The sequence below is a fragment of the Mobula birostris genome, chromosome 5 (assembly GCF_030028105.1).
Source record: "Mobula birostris isolate sMobBir1 chromosome 5, sMobBir1.hap1, whole genome shotgun sequence".
Lineage (NCBI taxonomy): Eukaryota > Metazoa > Chordata > Chondrichthyes > Myliobatiformes > Myliobatidae > Mobula > Mobula birostris.
The window spans coordinates 113,204,059-113,222,569 of NC_092374.1; the positions used below are offsets into that span (position 1 = coordinate 113,204,059).

Consider the following 18,511-nt stretch of genomic DNA (forward strand, 5'->3'; position numbering starts at 1 on the left):
GGTAAGCCGCTTTTTCTGGCTAATTTGTATGTTTCTTCTTTGGAATTGATACTATCCTTAATTTCTCTTGCCAGCCACGGGTGCACTACCTTCCTTGATTTATTCTTTTGCCAAACTGGGATGAACAATTGTTGTAGCTCATCCATGCGATTTTTAAATGCTTGCCATTGCATATCCACCGTCAACCCTTTAAGTGTCATTTGCCAGTCTATCTTAGCTAATTCACGTCTCATACCTTCAAAGTTACCCTTCTTTAAGTTCAGAACCTTTGTTTCTGAATTAACTATGTCACTCTCCATCTTAATGAAGAATTCCACCATATTATGGTCACTCTTACCCAAGGGGCCTCTCACGACAAGATTGCTAATTAACCCTTCCTCATTGCTCAATACTCAGTCTAGAATAGCCTGCTCTCTAGTTGGTTCCTCGACAGGTTGGTTCAAAAAACCATCCTGCATACATTCCAAGAAATCCTCTTCCTCAGCACCCTTACCAATTTGGTTCACATGAATCACAACTATGATCTCCATAAACTCAGAGATAACAAATCTCCCAGCTCATTACTCTGTATTCAGAAATCTTGTGTAGAAATGTGTCCAAGTCCTTTAAAAAATACTCATCAGCACCTTGGTGGAAAGTTGTTTTGAAACAAACTTAAAACTAATTGAATTTAACCTGCTATAGCCTCAATTAAAATATGCACTTGTGCCAAGGTTGCTTAATATGCAAATGAGAAATGGGGAAGTCTGCAGAGTTAGTTTAACAACCCTGATCAATCGAAGCATTAGATTCCATAACAATATTCTACTCTTCTGTAAACATGAGGGTGGCAGAGCAGGGAGACACTTCAGTTTTTTCCCAGCAGCTTTAAAACGATTAGCTAATTGTACACTGAATAACTGAGCAGTGAGTTAGGGAGTTAGGGAAGAGGCTGAGCAGCAGGATCTCCAAGGTAGCGACCTCTGGATTCCCTCTAGTACCATGTGCTAGTCGGGGCAGGAATAGGACGATGGTGCAGGTGGATGAGTGGCCGAGGAGGTGGTGCATGAGGCAACGTTTCAGATTTCTGGATCATTGGGAGCTCTTCTGCGGAAGGTATGACCTGTACAGAAAGGACAGGTTAGAACTGAATATGGGGGGGGGGGGTGGCAATATCCTTAATATCCTTCCAGGCAGGTTTTTACTAGCTTTGTTGGGGAGGGTTTAAACAAATTTGGGAAGGAGGTGGGAAATGGAGTGATAGGGCTGAAGACAGGGCAATTGGTATATGAGGCAATGCAGTGTGTGGTGAGACCGTGAGGAAGGACAGGCAGATGTTGGGGCAAAACTGCAGTCAGTGGGATGAGTTGAAGTGTAACATGGGGGCAAAATCGAAACAGGTGACGTATGCAGCTCTGCAGATGTTATATTGGAATGCACACAGTGTAAGGAATTCAGTCGATGATCTTGTAGAGCAGTTAGAGATTGACAGGTGACGTGTAGGCATTACTGAGTTGTGGCTGAAAGAAGATCATAGTTAGGAGCTTTATATCCAAGGATACACCTTGTATCAATAGGACAGGCAGATTGGCAGAGGGGGTGAAGTGACTCTGTTAGTAAAAACTAAAATAAAATCCTTAGAAAGCGGTGACATAGGATCAGAGGATGTAGAATCCTTGTGGGGTAAGGGTAAAAGTACCTTGAACGGAGTTACATTCAGGCACCTAAACAGTGGCTGGCTGGTGGCGCAATGGCAGCAGCGCCAAACTTCGGAGCGAAGGCTCCTGAGTTTGAATCCAGGTCGGGCCACACCCCGAGCACGCTTTCCATCCGTGCCAGGTTGAACGTCAAGTTAGCCACTCAGCCTCGTTAAAAAAAAAGGGTCGAGTCAGGAACGTTCATATCATGACCCGGTTAATCCGAAAGGAAACCAATCCTGACACCACGTACCAGATGAGAATGGCTGACTGTCTGGTGTGACAGGCAAAAAAAAAAGACTCAAACAGTAAGATATGAGATAAAAGTTTCAACGGGAAATAGACAAGATGTGTAATAAGGGCACTGCCTTGATAGTCATGGCGAATTTCAATATGTAAGTAGTTTGGGAAAATCAGATTGGTGCTGCATCCCAGGAGAGGGAATTTGTAGAATGCCTACGAGATGACCTTTTAGAGAGCTTGTGGTTAAGCCCACTAGGGAATCAGCTATTCTAAATTGGGTGTTATGTTATGAACTAGATTTGATTAGGAAGCTTAAAGTAAAGGAACCCTAAGAAGACAGTGATCATAACATGATACAATTCACCTTACAGTTTGAGAAGGTGAAGATGAAATTGGATGTATCAGTATTACAGTGGAGTAAAGGGAATTCCAGAGGCATGAGAAAGAGGAGCTGGACAAAGTTGATTTGAAGGGGACACTAGCAGGGATGATGGCAGAACAGCAATGAGTGGATTTTCTGGCAGTAATTTGAAAGGTAAGATAAGAATACATAGAGTTGGGGGTGATTTTCTAGCGTGGATAGAAGATTGGTTAACCAATAGAAAGCAGAGAGTTGGGATACATGAGTGTTTCTCTGGTCAGCAATCAAAGGTGAGCAGTGTGCCCCAGGAGTCAGTGCTGGGCCCGCAACTGTTCACGATATACACTAACAATCTGGAAGAGAGGACCGAGTGTAGAGTATCTAAGTTTGCTGATGACACTAAATTGAGTGGAAAAGCAAGTTGTGCTGAGGATAATGGAGAGTCTGTGGAGAAATATAGATAGGTTAAGTGACTGAGCAAGGGTCTGGCAGGTGGAGTACTATGTTGGTAAATGCAAGGTCATCCACTTTGGAAGGAAAAATTGAAGATCAGGTTATTATTTAAATAGTAAAAGATCGCAGCATGCTGCTGTGCAGAGGGACTTGGGAGTGCGTGTGCACCAATTGCAAAAGGTTGGCTTGCAGGTGCAGCAGGCCATCATTGCTGGATTTCTGAATCATTGGGAACTCTTCTGGGGAAGGTATGACCTGTACAAAACGGACAGGCTAGAACTGAATATGAGGGGGACCTTCATTGCTAGGGGGATTGAATTTAAAAGCAGGGAGGTTATGCTGCAACTATACAGGGTACTGGTGAGGCTGCACCTGGAGTACTGTGTCCGGTTCTGGTCCCCTTACTTGAGGAAGGATATACTGGCTTTGGATGCAGTATAGAGGAGGCTCACCAGGTTGCTTCCAGAGATGAGGGGTTAGACTACGAGGAGAGATTGAGTTGCCTGGGACTGTACTCGCTGGAATTCAGAAGGATGAGAGGAGATCTTATAGAAATATATAAAATTATGAAAAGCGTAGATAAGATAAAGGCAGGAGAGTTGTTTCCACTGGTAGGTGAGACTAGAATGTGGGGATGTAGCCTCAAGATTCAAGGGAGTTAATTTTATATGGAGATGAGGAGGAACTGCTTTTCCCAAAGAATGGTGAATCTGTGGAATTGTCTGCCCCAAGGAGCAGTGGAGGCTACCTCAGTAAATACATTTAAAACAAGGTTGGTTTGATTTTTTGCATAGTAGGTGAATTAAGGCAGGTAGGCGGAGATGAGTACATGGTCAGATCAGCCATGATCTTATTGTATGGTGGAGCAGCCTCAATGGGCCTGATGGCTCCTATTTCTTATGTTCTTATGTAAAGTGCAAGATAGATACATCCCAAAGGTGAAAATGTGTTCTAAAGGGAGGATGAGGCAACCGTGGCTGACAAGGGAAGTCAAAGACAGCATGAAAGCAAAAGAAAGGGATGTAGTATTGGAAAATTAGTGGGAAGTTAGTACTAGGAAGCTGTCTGGTATTGGTGTTGCGGGGGGGGGGGGTCGGGGGGCTGGCTACTACTCGGGACTGAAAGAAGCTACAAAAAGTTGTAAAATTAGTCAGCTCCATCTTTGTAGTACCAAAGACATCTTCAAGGAACGGTGCCTCAGTAAAGTACCATCCATTATTAAGGACCCCAATCACCTGGGACATGCCTTCTTCTCATTGTTACCATCAGGTAGGAGATACAGAAGCCTGAAGGCACACACTCAGTGATTCAGGAACAGCTTCTTCCCCTCTGCCATCCAATTCCTAAATGGACATTGAATCCATGAACACTACCTCACTTTTCTTAGATTATTTCTGTTTTGCACAATTTTTAATCTAGCTATTTAATATATGTATATATACTTCCTGTAATTGATTTGCTTATTGATTTATTCTTTCTATATTATCATTGTACTGCAGCTGCTAAGTTAACAACTTTCACAACACATGCCGGTGATAATGAACTTGATTCTGATTCTTGTAAAAACCAACAGAAGGCAACTAAAAAAAACATAGGTACAGTAAAGATTAAATCTAAAGGTAAGCTAGCCAATAATATCACAGAGGATACCAAAACTTTTATCAGAAATAAAAAGAGTAAAAGGAGATGAGAACAGATATTGGACTGCTGGAAAATGACACTGGAGAGGTAGTAGTAGTTGGCAGCTGTCTATCCCAGGGGATCATGGGTTTGTGCCTCTGGCGGACAGTGTCCTCTCCGGGGTGCGAGCCTGGGCGGGAAGATTTGAAGAACCAGTTGTTGCCCATGCAGCAGCTTCTTCCTCTCCACATCACTGATGTAGTCCAAGGGAAGGGCAAATGCTGATACAACTTGGCACCAGTGTTCTCACAGAGGTTGCCAGAGTGAAGTTGTAAGCAACATCAAACTGCCTTAGGGACCCCGGTTCCAGATTCCTTCCTCGGGTTTACTTCCGAAGCCTTTCCCATAGGTGGGTATGGCCGCAAGGCAGCAGATGTTTAAAATCAGAGTTTTCCTTCTCCTAGGTGGGCTGCTGTCTAAGGCAGATGAGCCCCACCTGCCCAAGGAGAGAGGTAGTAATGGGGTCAAAAAACTGATGGATAAACTGAATAAGTATTTTACATCTGTCTTCACTGTGGAAGACGCTATAGCATGCCGGAAATTTGAGACTGTCAAGGAGCAGAATGAGTGTGATTGTTATAACTAAGGAGAAGGTCTGAAGGTAGAAAAGGTACCTCGATCAGATGGACTACACCCCAGGGTTCTGAAAGAGGTGGCTGAAGAGATTGTGGAGGCATTAGTAATGATTTTCAAGAATAACTAGATTGTGGAATGGTTCCAGAAAACTGTGAAAATTCCAAAGTCACCCCACACTTTCAGAAGGATGGAAGGCAGAAGAAATTGAACTATAGGCCAGTTAGCCTGACTTCAGTGGTTGGGAAGATGTTGGAGTCAATTATTAAGGATGAGGCGTCAGGCGACTGAAGGTACATGATAAAATAGGCCATAGTCAACATGGTTTCCTCAGGGGAAAATTTTGCCTGACAAATCCATTGGAATTCTCTGAGGAAATATCAGACAGGCTAGACAAAGAAAAGTCAATGGATGTTGCTTACTTGAATTTTCAGAAGACCTTTGACAATATATCATGCAAGAGGCTGCTTAACAGCAATTGGTAGAAGATATGAAGCTGTTGACTATTTTCTAAATGGTAATAAAATTCAAAAATCACAGGTGCAAAGGAACTTGGGAGTCCTCCTGTAGGATTCCCTAAGGATTAATTTGCAGGTTGAGTAGGTGGTAAGGAAGGCAAAGGCTTTATAAAGTATTGATCAGAACATACTTGGAGTATTGTGAGCAAGTTCAGGCCCCCTTTCTAAGAAAACATGTGCTAGCTTTGGAGAGAGTTGAGAGGATATTTACAAGAATAATTCTGGGAATGAAAGGATTAATTTATGAGGAGTGTTTGATGGCTCTGGGCCTGTACTCACTGGAATTTGGAAGAATTAGGATGGTGGGGGGAGAGGAATCTTGTTGAAACCTATTGAATATTGAAAGGCCTGGATAGAGTGGATGTGGAGAGGACATTTCTACAGTGAGGGAACCTAGGACCAGAGGGCATACCCTCAGAATAGAGGGACATTGATTTAGAACAGAGATGAGAAGTATTTTTTTTAGCTAGAGGGTGGGGAATCTGTGGAATTTATTGGCACAGATGGCTATGGAGACCAAGACACTGAGTATATTTAAAGTGGAGGTTGGGAGTTAGTTAGAACTTCAAAGGCCATGGGGAGAAGGCAGGAGAATGGGGTTGAGAGGGATAGTAAATCAGCCATGATGGAATGGCAGAGCAGATTTGATGGGCCAGGTGGCCTAATTCTGTTCTAATGTTTTATAGTCCAATGGTCTTATGGAATGATTATACTTCAAAATTAAAAATCATAAAGGTAGCAGATAGTATCTATTAGAGATAACCCCACAATGGTGCTTGCAATCTTGCTAGTTGAACTGGCTAACACACAGTCTAAAAGTTATTGTGTTTGGATATATAAAACCCATATCCTATCTGGTTTGGAAGTGAATTATTCAAGGGGATTACTAGGTCCCACACAAAATGCCCAGTGACATTATTGGCTACTGGCATCAGTTGGAGACAAGAATATTCAAAAACAGAAATATAGTTTGAGAAAGTTATTGCTTAGGTTTATTTTTTTGAGAAAGTGTGGTGTTTAGGCAGTACTGTGCCTGTGTGTTTATATACACATTACCTGGTGCAGCAGTACCATAGCCATATCCAAGAAGGGCTGTATTGTATGGCTCGTTTAATGTTATCCAAAACTTCACTTTATTGCCTAATCTTTGAAAACAGAAATTAGCATATTCGACAAATCGATCAATTGTGCTGCTATTTTCCCAGCCACCAACATCTTGCAGTGCCTGGGGCAAATCCCAGTGATAAAGTGTAACCTGTGGATAATCAGGAGAAAAAGGGTAAATATCAGATTGACTACCATCGTCTTTAACATTTTAACAGTCTTCTTAAGCTAAGTTTTATATTGTCATTTTACTGCTAGAAATGTTCTCCATATTTTGTCATTATCAGTCAGGAGCAAATCATTATCACATACTGTCAAACCCAGCAAATAAAAACTTATTTTGAGGAAGTTATTGAAATCAGATGATATTAATAGTCATTAGTATTGTTAGGTTTTACTGAAACTAGGTTCTGTATATTAAAGGTCATCATTTCATATCATGAAATAAATGTTAAAATTTGATTTTCTTTCTTTTATGCTTGTGTACCATGATGTTAGTTATGACTGAGTCACTCAACAGAGAATAATCACTTCTTATTTTATTTAAATGTCCATCCATTGCAGAGACAAGAAAAATGCACAGTTGTATCATTTGCCGGGCAGCGCAATTTCTTCCTTTTTTTTTGGCATGTGCGTCTATGTGTGTGCATCTGAGTGCGTGCGTCCATGCGTGTGCGATATTGGCGGGACGATGTCTTTTTCATGCCTTTACTAGGCGTGGAGCAAGAGACTATGTGGCGCGCCACTCCTCACACAGACATTTCGCAGTATTTTTCCCTTTTATTTTACGAGGTCGAGTTGCGATCTCGACACTCAACCCGGCACGGATGGAAAGCGTACTCGGGAGCGGACCCGACTGGGTTTGAACCCGGGAACCTCCGTTCCAGAGTCCAGCGCTGATGTCATTGCGCCACCAGCTGGCCCAAGGGCAGCACAATTTCAGCGACCAGTGGTTACAATCAACAGTACAGCACAGATACTGGCCATCTGGCCCACAGTGCTGTGCCAAGCCAGCTAAAAATCCAAAACACCTAAATACAAATCCTGCTTACCTACACAATGTCCATATCCCTCCATCTTCCTCACCTTCATGTGCCTATCTAAACCTCTCTTAAAAGCCTCCAATATATTTGCCTCTACCACCATACCAGGCATCCACCATTCTCTGAGTAAAAAACTTACCCCTCACATCCCCTTTGAACCTACCTGTTCTCGCCTTCAATGCATTAGACATTTCAACCCAGCTGTGTCCTGTCTACTCTCCATACTACCTATAGACTATAAGATATAGGAGCAGAATTAGGCCATTTGGTCTATCGAGTCTGCTTCACTATTTCATCATGGCCAATCCAATTTTCCTCTCAGCCCCAAACTCTTGCCTTCCCCCCCAGATCCCTTCATGCTTTGACCGATCAAGAATCTATCAACCTCTGTCTTAAATATACATAAAGACTTGGCCTCCACAGCTGCTTGTGGTGAAGAATTCCACAGATTTACCATTCTCTGGCTGCAGGAACACCTCCTCATTTCCATCTTAAAAGGACGCCCCTCTATTCTGAGGCTGTATCCTCTGGTCTTAGACTCCCCCATCGTCTCCATATCCACTGTATCGAGGCGTTTCATCTTCAATAGGTTTCAATAAGGTCATCCCTCATTCTTCTGAATTCCAGTGAGTGCAGTCCCAGAGCCATCAGATGCTCTTCATTTGACAAGCCATCCATTTTGGTGAACCTCCTTTGAACCCTCCCCAGTTTTAGCACATCCTTTCTAAGATAAGGGGCCCAAACCTGCTCACAATACTTCAAATGGGGCCTCACCAGTGCTTTATAAAGTTTTAATATTACATCCTTGCTTTTATATTCCAGTCCTCTTGAAACGAATGCTAACATCACATTTGTCTTCCTCACCACAGACACAACCTGCAAATTAGGGAATCCTGCACAAGGACTCCAAGGCCCTTTGTGGCTCAGATCTTTGTATTTTCTCTCCATTTAGAAACTAGTCAACTCTTTCATTTCTTCTACCAAATTGCATGACCATACACTTCCTGACACTGTATTCCATCTTTGGCCATTCTCCTAATCTGTCAAATCCATCTACTTCCCCAAAACTACCTGCCCCTCTACCTATCTACATATTGTCAGCAAATTTTGCAACAAATCCATCAATTCCATCATCCAGACCATTGACATATAACGTAAAAGGAATCAGTCCCAACACAGACCCCTGTGGAACACCACTAGTCACCAGCAGCCATTCAGAAAAGGCTCCCTTTATTCCCACTCTTTGCCTCCTGCCAGTCAGTCACTACGTTATCCATGCTAGAATCTTTCCTGTAATACCATGGGCTTGTAGCTTGTTAAGTAGTCTCATGTGTGGCACCTTGTCAAAGGCCTCCTGAAAATCCAAGTACACGAAATCAACCAATTCTCCTTTGTCTATCCTGCTTGTTACTTCTTCAAAGTGTTCCAATGGATTTGTCAGGCAAGATTTTCCCCTGAGGAAACCAAGCTGACCGCGACCTATTTTATCATGTGCTTCCAAGTACCCTGAGACCTCAACTTAAAAATCGACTCCAACATGTTCCCAACCGCTGAGGTCAGACTAACTAGCCTATAGTTTCCTTTCTTATGCCTCTCTCCCTTCCTGAAGAGTGGGGTGACATTTGCAAATTTACGGTCTTCCAGAACTATTCCCGAATCTGGTGATCCTTGAAAGATTGTTACTAATGCCTCTACAATCTCTTCAGTCACCTCTTTCAGAACCCTGGTGTGTACACTATCTGGTACAGGTAAATTATATACTTTCAGACCTTTCAGTTTACCAATAACACTCTCTCTAGTTTTGGTAACTTCACACACTTCATGTCCCCAGACACCTGGAACTTTCACCAAACAGCTAGTGTCTTCCACAGTGAAGACTGATGCAAAATACTTATTCAGTTCATCAACTCTTTCGTTGTCCCCCATTACTACTTCTCCAACATTATTTTTCAGTGGTCCAATATCCACTTTCATCTCTCTTTTACACTTCATGTATCTGAAGAAACTTTTGGTGTCCTCTTTAATATTATTGGCTAGCTTACTTCTGTATTCCATCTTTACCCTCTTAACGACTTTTTTAGTTGCCTTCTGTTGCTATTTAAAAGCTTCCGAATCCTCTAACTTCCCACTGAACTTTGCTCTATTATATGCTTTCTATTTGGCTTTTATGTTAGTTAGCCATGGTTGTGTCATCTTTCCTTTAGAATACTTCCTCTTCAGGATGTATATATCCTGTGCCTTCCAAATTGCTTTCAGAAATTCTAGCCATTGCTGCTCTGCCGTCATCCCTGCCAGTGTTCTTTTCCGATCAATCCTAGTCAGCTCCTCTCTCATGCCTCTGTGATTCTGTAATACTGATACATCTGACTTTAGCTTCTCCTCAATTTTCAGTGTGAATTCAATCGTATTATGATCACTTTCCTCTAAAGGTTCTTTTACCTTAAGCTCTCATCAATTCTGGTTCATTGCACAACACCCAGACCAGAATAACTGATCCTGTACTGGGCTCAACCATGAGCTGCTCTAAAAAAAAAACATCTTGTATGCACTCGAGAAATTCCTCCTCGTGTAATCCAGTACCAACCTGATTTTCCCAATCTACCTGCATATTGAAATCCCCCATGACTATTGTAACATTGCCCTTTTGGCATGCATTTTCTATCTCCGATTGTAACTTGTAGACCACATCCTTACTACTGTTTGGGGATCTGTATACAACTCCCACCAGGGTCTTTTACCCTTGCAGTTCCTTAGCTCTATCCATAATGATTCAAAACTTTCTGACCCTATGTCACCTCTTCCTAATGATTTGATTTCATTTTTTACCAACAGAGCAATGCCACCCCTTCTGCATTCCTGCCTGTCCTTTCGATACAATCTGTATCCTTGGACGTGAAGCTCCCAGCTATAATCTTTCAGCCATGATACAGTGATGCCCACAACATCATACCTGCCAATCTACAACTGTACTACAAGATAATCTACCTTATTCTGTATACTGAGTGCAATCAGATTCATCCTTTTCGATTTTGTCACACCATGCTCAACCTTTTGATTCCTAACTTTGTCTGAGGTCTTACCAACGTCTGCCTCCACAACCTCACCACTAACTGTTCTAGCATTCTGGTTCCCATCCTCCTACAACTGTAGTTATATTAGATCCCTCTCCAGTTCAGGTGCAAACTCTCCCTTCTGTACAGGTCCCACCTTCCCTGGAAGAGAGCCCAATGATCCAAATATCTTCTGCCCTCCCTCCTACACCAACTCCTTGGCCACGTATTAAACTGTATAATCTTCCTAGTTCTGGCCTCACTAGCACGTGACACAGGAAACAATCTCCTGCCCTTTAACTTAGCACAGACTTCCCAGAACTTCCTGTGAAGAACCTTTTTACTGGTCCTACCTATGTCATTGGTACCTACATGGGTCACGATTTTAGCTGTTCCCCCTCCCACTTAAGAATGCTGAGGACTTGATCCGAGATATCCCAGACCCTGGCACCCAGGAGGTAACATACCATTCAGGAATCTCATTCACACTCACAGAACCTCCTGTCCATTCCCCTAACTAACAAATCCCCTACCAACACAGCATACCTCTTCTCCCTCCTTCCCTTCTGAGATACAGAGCCAGACTCAGTGCCAGAGACCCAGCCACTGTGACTTTCCTCTGCTAGATCATCCCCCACAACAGTATCCAAAATGATATACCTGTTGCTGAGGGGGATGGCCACAGGGGTACTCTGCACTGGCTCCTTAACCCCTTTTCCATTCCTGTCTGTCAGCCAGTTTCCTGTGTCCTGCACCTTGGGTGTAACTATCTCTCTATGTCCTATCTATTGCTCCCTTCAGCCTCCCGAGCGATCCAGAGTAGTTCATCCAGTTCCAGCTCTGACCCCTTAACACAGTTTGTTGGAAGCTGCAGCTGGTTGCACTTCTCACAGTTGTAGTCGTCAGAGACACTGGAGGTCTCCCTGCCTTCCCACATCCCGCAAGAGGAGCATTCCACTATCCTGCCTGGCATCTCTACCCAGCTGAGCAGATATAAAGAAGACAAGGAAAGAGGTTGAGCTTTTCTTTCCTTCGCTTTCTCCGAGTGAAGCTTCTCTTTGCAGAGGCCTCGAAAATCTAAAGCATCCCTGACCCTGCCCACTCAGATGATGGCCGCTGCGCTTGCCCCTGCCCTCCTTTAATTTGCTCAGGCTAATCCATCCCAAACGCTGAATGGCCGCTGGCCAAAGCTCTATTTTGCTGCCGCGAACCGCTCCTGCCTTTCACCTCAGACGGTTGAAAAAGTTTGGGATGGGCCCTCAAATCCTAAGAACTTCCTACAGGGACACAATTGAGAGCATCCTGACTGGCTGCATCACTGCCTGGTATGGGAACTGTACTTCCTTCAATCGCAGAACTCTGCAAAGAGTGGTGCGGACAGCCCAGCGCATCTGTAAATGTGAACTTCCCACTATTCAGGTCATTTATAAAGACAGGTGTGTAAAAAGGGCCCCAACCACAAACTGTTCCAATTGCTAAAATCCGGGAAATAGTACTACTGCATTAAAGTCAAGACCAACAGGCTCCGGGACAGCTTCTTCCACCAGGCCATCAGACTGATTAATTTATGCTGATACAATTGTATTTCAATGTTATATTGACTGACCTGTTTTACATACTATTTAATATAAATATCAGGGGCAGCGCTAAGGTGGTGCTATCTGGGGCTATAGCCCCAGCAGAAATTGCAATAGCACCACCAAGAAATTAACTGCAGCTGCTTTGCTTTCTCTGTGTAGTTTTGAATACAGCATTTTTCTCCAGCTGTTCTAGTGAAACAGCGCCGTCAATTACCATAGAACCCACGCAGCAATAAAGTTATAAACTCTGTCAGATCCACTCGACACTTCTGCTTATTCGTTCGTTGTCAATGTCTTGCCATTGCTGTCCTCAGATCAGTTAAGCTGATCTAAGATCACTTAAGGTGGTGATGTCACTCACTCTCACTCACACGAGAGATTGATAGTATACATCCAGGCGCAGATCTGTGGTCTCGTGAGACTAACGGATGCCACACGTGCTCATTGTTCTTTCGCAAGCTAGCATCGACCTGGCACGTGCATTATTTTGGCCAGCGTGAGAAATGGATCGATTTTTAGTCAGAAAACGACCTCATCCAGAGGAATCAGTGGTGTCTCAGCCTGAGCCTGTCTTAATTGAAAGTGACATGCAGAAAGAAGGAAGTGGGGATGAGGACGACAGCAGTTCATCGAAGGAGTGTGAGGGTGAAGTAGAGGAACAAGAAATGGAGCGGGATTCGGAAGAGAACGTGGATGAAGCTGCTCTTAGTGCTAGTGGGAATACTGTTAGCGATGTTAGCCAGCAGCCTAAGGAAGGACCCCATCGGCCAGCATTGAAAAAGTACCCTTCGCAACAGTTTGGCAATCAGCAAAGGAGTTTTATTCGCGGCTGGTTTGACCTGTACTCCTGGCTGGAGTATTCAATCACAAAAGATGCTACATTCTGCTTCGCATGCAGGCATTTCCTGTGTGGAGGACATGGGTTCCATTCTGAGTCTACCTTCACTGTCACCGGTTACCACAACTGGCGGAAAGCTACAACAGCTTTCAAAACCCACCATGTAAGTGCAGCTCATAAGTTTGCGATGGAGGCATGAGCCGAATTCAGATTGAGAAAACAAGACGGTTCAAGATTGGGAAACATGCTTGACAAAGGACATGCAAAGATTGTCCAAGAAAATCGTGAGTATATGAGAGCAGTGGTTGAGTCTCTATGCTATACTACGTGCCAAGGCATTGCCCAGCGAGAGCACTGGGAGAATGATGGATCTGGCAATAGGGGAAACTTTGTTGAGTTGCTCAGTGTAATTAGGAAGTTTGATAAGACTATAGCAGAAAAAATAGAGGACAATGCTGGAAATGCAAAAAACACCTGTCACGATATCCAAAATGAAATTATGGGTATTATGGCAGATATGGTCAGACGTCAAATAAGTGCAGAAATCAAGGAGGCTGGACATTTTGCCATCATAGTGGATGAAAGTAAAGACTTGAGTAAAAAGGAGCAAATATCATTGGTGGTGCGGTATTTGAATAACAAAACAGTGCTTGAAGAATTCTTGCACTTCACTCCAGCAGAAGGGTTGGACTCAGAGTCGCTTCTTAAAAGCATTGAACAGACACTCGCCCAGTGTGTCATTGATAAGAACGCGTGTATAGGTCAGTGTTATGACAGGGCGGCAGTGATGTCCGGGTGCAATAACGGGGTACAAGAGAGGTTCAGGAAAGAGGTCCCGCAGGCATTATATATACACTGCCATGCTCACAGACTTAACCTTGTTTCAGTGGATGATGTGAGCAATGTACCACAAGCGGGTGAGTTTTTTGAAACTGTGCGGCTGCTTTACAACTTCTTTTCAAACTCTGTTGCCCACGATCTTTTCATGAAGAAACAGAGAGAACTGGAACCAACTGCACAGCCCGAGGAGTTGAAGAAATTGTCAGATACATGCTGGGCTTGGCAGTATACAGCTTTGTGGGCTATAAGGAAATCATTCCCTGCCATTCTAGCTACACTACAGGATATTATGGGTCAACCAAATGTACAGAGGAAAACGGAGACCAGAGCTGTAAATGGACTGATTGGTGAGCAGTTTGCTTTACTTCTCACTCTGTTTGAGGATTTATTCTGAATCACCAAGTTCATGTCAGACCAGCTACAATCTCCCAGTTTGGAGCTTTCATCCGCTGTGGAATTAGCTCAGTCAGTTATCGATGCACTCTCAGCAAAACAGGGAGAGGAATCACGGGGTGAAATTCAGACAAGAGCTAGGGACCTGTGCGTCAGGGCCAGAATACAGAGCAGAACACTTGAAAGGAGACAGGCCCAGCCACCCCGCTGCCTACATGATTTTGTTGTTCAGGCCCAAACTGAATGCACACCTGTCACATCCCCTGATGACCTTCACAACCACTGTTTCTATCCAGTTATAGACAGACTTCTGAATGAAATGAAAAGACGGTTCGCAGTTGAGACTGGGAGTGTTCTGACTGGAGTCTCAGCACTGAGTCCCAAACACAAGTTCTTCCAAGACAAGAATTGTCTTTGGCCAATGGCCCAATACTATGGAGTGACTGAAGTGAACCTGACTGCAGAGCTACATCAGGTTCGGCGTCTGCTGGAAACAAAACAAAAACAAGGACAGACAGTGACATCCAGAAAACCATTGATGCTTTCACCACCAATCACAACAACAGATGGGTTGTACTTCTCTGAAAACATTAATGGTGAGCGCAGTTGATTTTTTAAAAATTTGGGCCAAGACTAATGCTGATTATTATTATTATTTTGTGGTGGATACCCCATAGTCCTTATGTTTCCTGCAAATCCTAAAATATTACATTTACTGCTATTAAGCCTACTGGTTTTGCTTAGACTTCCAAGCAGTGATTCTGTTGATTTTTGTTTTAAATTCAATAGCCAAATTAATTGAGGTTTTGCATGGTCAGAGTACGATTTGTCCAACTCCTGGAAAAGCCTTGCACCTGTTGTTTGCCTTATTTGACTTTAGTAACAGTGTGTCTTTTGGCATTGCTGTCTATGTAATGCGAATAACAGTGGGTTCGTTTTGTGTTTTCCAGTTGAAAAGCACATATTTGACGCCGATTGCTGGATTGGTGCGTGATTCACGTTGTCCGCTGTTGCTCGGATGCTCTGTTGGTTTGTTTGTTTATGCTCCGTGTAGCCCAGGTTGTCTCCGATGCTGTTGACACTGTAACAGTTCACTTCTATATTAGATCTATCAATTGCTGTTGCCTGTGAATCAGCAGAGGCATTTATAGTAGGCACATAATGCTTGAAACTGACTTTTTAACGCCACGCGTCTGGCCTTGCGAATGCATATTACCATACAGCACGTCCCTCAGCACCATCACTGAATCATTCAGCCCCTCCGTAGCACCAGCAAGAAAAAATCTCTGGCGCCGCCACTGATAAATATCTATAAATTGTACATTGCACATTCAGACAGAGACGTAACGTAAAGCTTTTTACTCCTCATGTATGTGAAGGATGTAAGTAATAAAGTCAATTCATTCAATTCATTTACTTAAGCTGAGATCACCACTTCCTCAGCCAGGTTTTCTCATTCAAACAAGAGCTTGAACCTGATGTTTTCTTGATTTGAATAGCACATTGTTGATAAGCTTAAAATAGTGAGCCCTGACAAAACTTTCTTTCAGTCCCTTTTTTGGCTGGGCAAAGATCTCAGTATTTTTAGATTCCAGTAAGGGAGATAGCAAGATAAAAATATGAAACCATATCAAAAATATAAATGCTTTGTTTTTGAAATCCGCAAGTAAAGTTTAGCTCCATTTTTACAAGCCAGCAACGAGGGTTTTGTTAATTAGTGGTGCTTACCTGAGGCTTAATGTTAGCTTTCAGGAGGGCATCAATAAACTTTATATAGTAGTTTAATCCAACCTCATTAACAAAACGTGTGGTACCATCTGGGAGAATACGAGCCCATGATAGGGAGAAACGGTAATGGCTAACTTTCAGTTCTTTAAGAATGGCCAAGTCTTCTTCAATCTTGTGATAGCTGTCACATGCAATATCCCCTGTATCACTGTTGCCGATTTTAAGGGGAGTATGTGAAAACGTGTCCCATATGCTTAGTCCTTTGCCATCAGCTCTCCAAGCTCCTTCAACCTGTAGATAACAGTAAAAATACATTTAACAGTTTTATCCACACTATATCTTTATCCTTCACAAATAAAAATGAAAACTATATTTGCAACAATCTATAGTTTTACAAGTCCCGTGTCTTTTAATGTGGATAAATGTGAAGTTATCCACTTTGGTGGCAAAAATAGGAAAACAGATTATTATCTGAATGGTGGCCGATTAGAAAAAGGGGAGGTGCAACGAGACCTGGGTGTCATTATACACCAGTCATTGAAAGTGGGCATGCAGGTACAGCAGGCGGTGAAAAAGGCGAATGGTATGCTGGCATTTATAGTGAGAGGATTCGCGTACAGGAGCAGGGAGGTACTACTGCAGTTGTACAAGGCCTTGGTGAGACCACACCTGGAGTACTGTGTGCAGTTTTGGTCCCCTAATCTGAGGACAGACATCCTTGCCATAGAGGGAGTACAAAGAAGGTTCACCAGATTGATTCCTGGGATGGCAGGACTTTCATATGAAGAAAGACTGGATGAACTGGGCTTGTACTCGTTGGAATTTAGAAGATTGAGGGGGGATCTGATTGAAACATATAAAATCCTAAAGGGATTGGACAGGCTAGATGCAGGAAGATTGTTCACGATGTTGGGGAAGTCCAGAACGAGGGGTCACAGTTTGAGGATAAAGGGGAAGCCTTTTAGGACCGAGATTAGGAAAAACTTCTTCACACAGAGAGTGGTGAATCTGTGGAATTCCCTGCCACAGGAAACAGTTGAGGCCAGTTCATTGGCTATATTTAAGAGGGAGTTAGACATGGCCCTTGTGGCTACGGGGATCAGGGGGTATGGAGGGAAGGCTGGGGCGGGGTTCTGAGTTGGATGATCAGCCATGATCATAATAAATGGCGGTGCAGGCTCGAAGGGCCGAATGGCCTACTCCTGCACCTATTTTCTATGTTTCTATGTTTCTATCCTTTACAAATCACCATTGAAAAGTGCATTTTTTCAGTAATATCAAATAAGCTACACCAAAGGTGAGCTGACACGATTTCTCATACCTGTGTTGTTAGTCAGAGAATGATACAGCACAGAAACCTTTCAGACAACTGAATCTATATCATACACTGTATGAACCTATGTAAGCCCAGGGAAAGAATCTAAATGAGATGTGAAGGAAATTGTTTTACACTTCCAAACTCAGATTCATCTGGGTTACTTCTCTCCCAAACATCTATGGTACACTTATTGGCAGATACAATCTGTTGGGTCATGGCAACAGTTTCATGCACAGTAAAACTACTGTATTGAGCAGATTTGGGACAGTAAGTACTGAAGTCCTGAACTTGCTGGCTGAGCTGATATTGGACTCCACATAGAATTCAGCAACAAATCATGAATTGTTGAATTTCATGGTACTCAAGGAGCTGAATTTTCCCACTGAAGTTTTGCCAGATGAAATCTTAAACCAAAATATCAAACCCATTTATCAGAATGAAGAGAAAGGCTGTGAGGATATATTAAAGATATAGGTGATCCCTGCATTACAGGAAGGAGGGGGAGAGGTTGTGTTCCTAGAAAAGTGTCCATTTCATGATTTTCCATAACACTGTTCATCTGTCAAGAAATGCAAGTTTAAAAACAACATTTTTCACATAACTTTTCACATAAATTTTGTAAGAGTGAAATTTTATTCCAGGTTTCAGATTTTTAGTAGTGCATTGTGAATTTCTTAATGGCAAATTACCATTACCCAAACTGCTGTAATGGGGAAAGCAAGTGATGAATATGATTAATGTCCTGAAATTAAGCTTTTCAGGTGTGTGTTCTAATTAATGAAGCTGGTCTTGCTAATGTGAGCTTGGATTATAATGAGATGCAAATATAAAGAAGCTTTTCCCACCATTTCTCATTAAATATTCATTTATAAAATTATCCTCCCAAGATTACTGAACAACTAACTATAGGTGTACATGCATTGAAGTGTACAGACAGTAAATGAAATTTTACTTGTTTTGAAGGATTGTTTCGAAATGAAATTTAAAAAAAAATCTAAATTGAATCTACTCTTCTTGAGGGATAATTGATAGAATGAAAAAGATTCAGAAACAAAGATACTGGGCGAGTAAAGGAGCAATGCCCATAAGATGCCTGAAACCACCCAAGTAAAG

At 42.7% G+C, this 18,511-nt stretch overlaps 1 protein-coding gene across 1 annotated transcript in view; it reads right to left on the reverse strand.

Annotated features, from left to right (window-relative positions):
- The window catches only part of LOC140198398 (lactase/phlorizin hydrolase-like), a 107,916-nt gene that overhangs the window by 27,859 nt on the left and 61,546 nt on the right, over positions 1-18,511 (reverse strand). Inside the window, exons 8-9 of the mRNA XM_072259490.1 lie at positions 16,081-16,371; positions 6,561-6,759 (exon numbers count right to left, since the gene is read on the reverse strand). Of these exons, the coding sequence (XP_072115591.1) occupies positions 6,561-6,759; positions 16,081-16,371 (490 nt within the window). The remainder of the gene's footprint in view (positions 1-6,560; positions 6,760-16,080; positions 16,372-18,511) is intronic.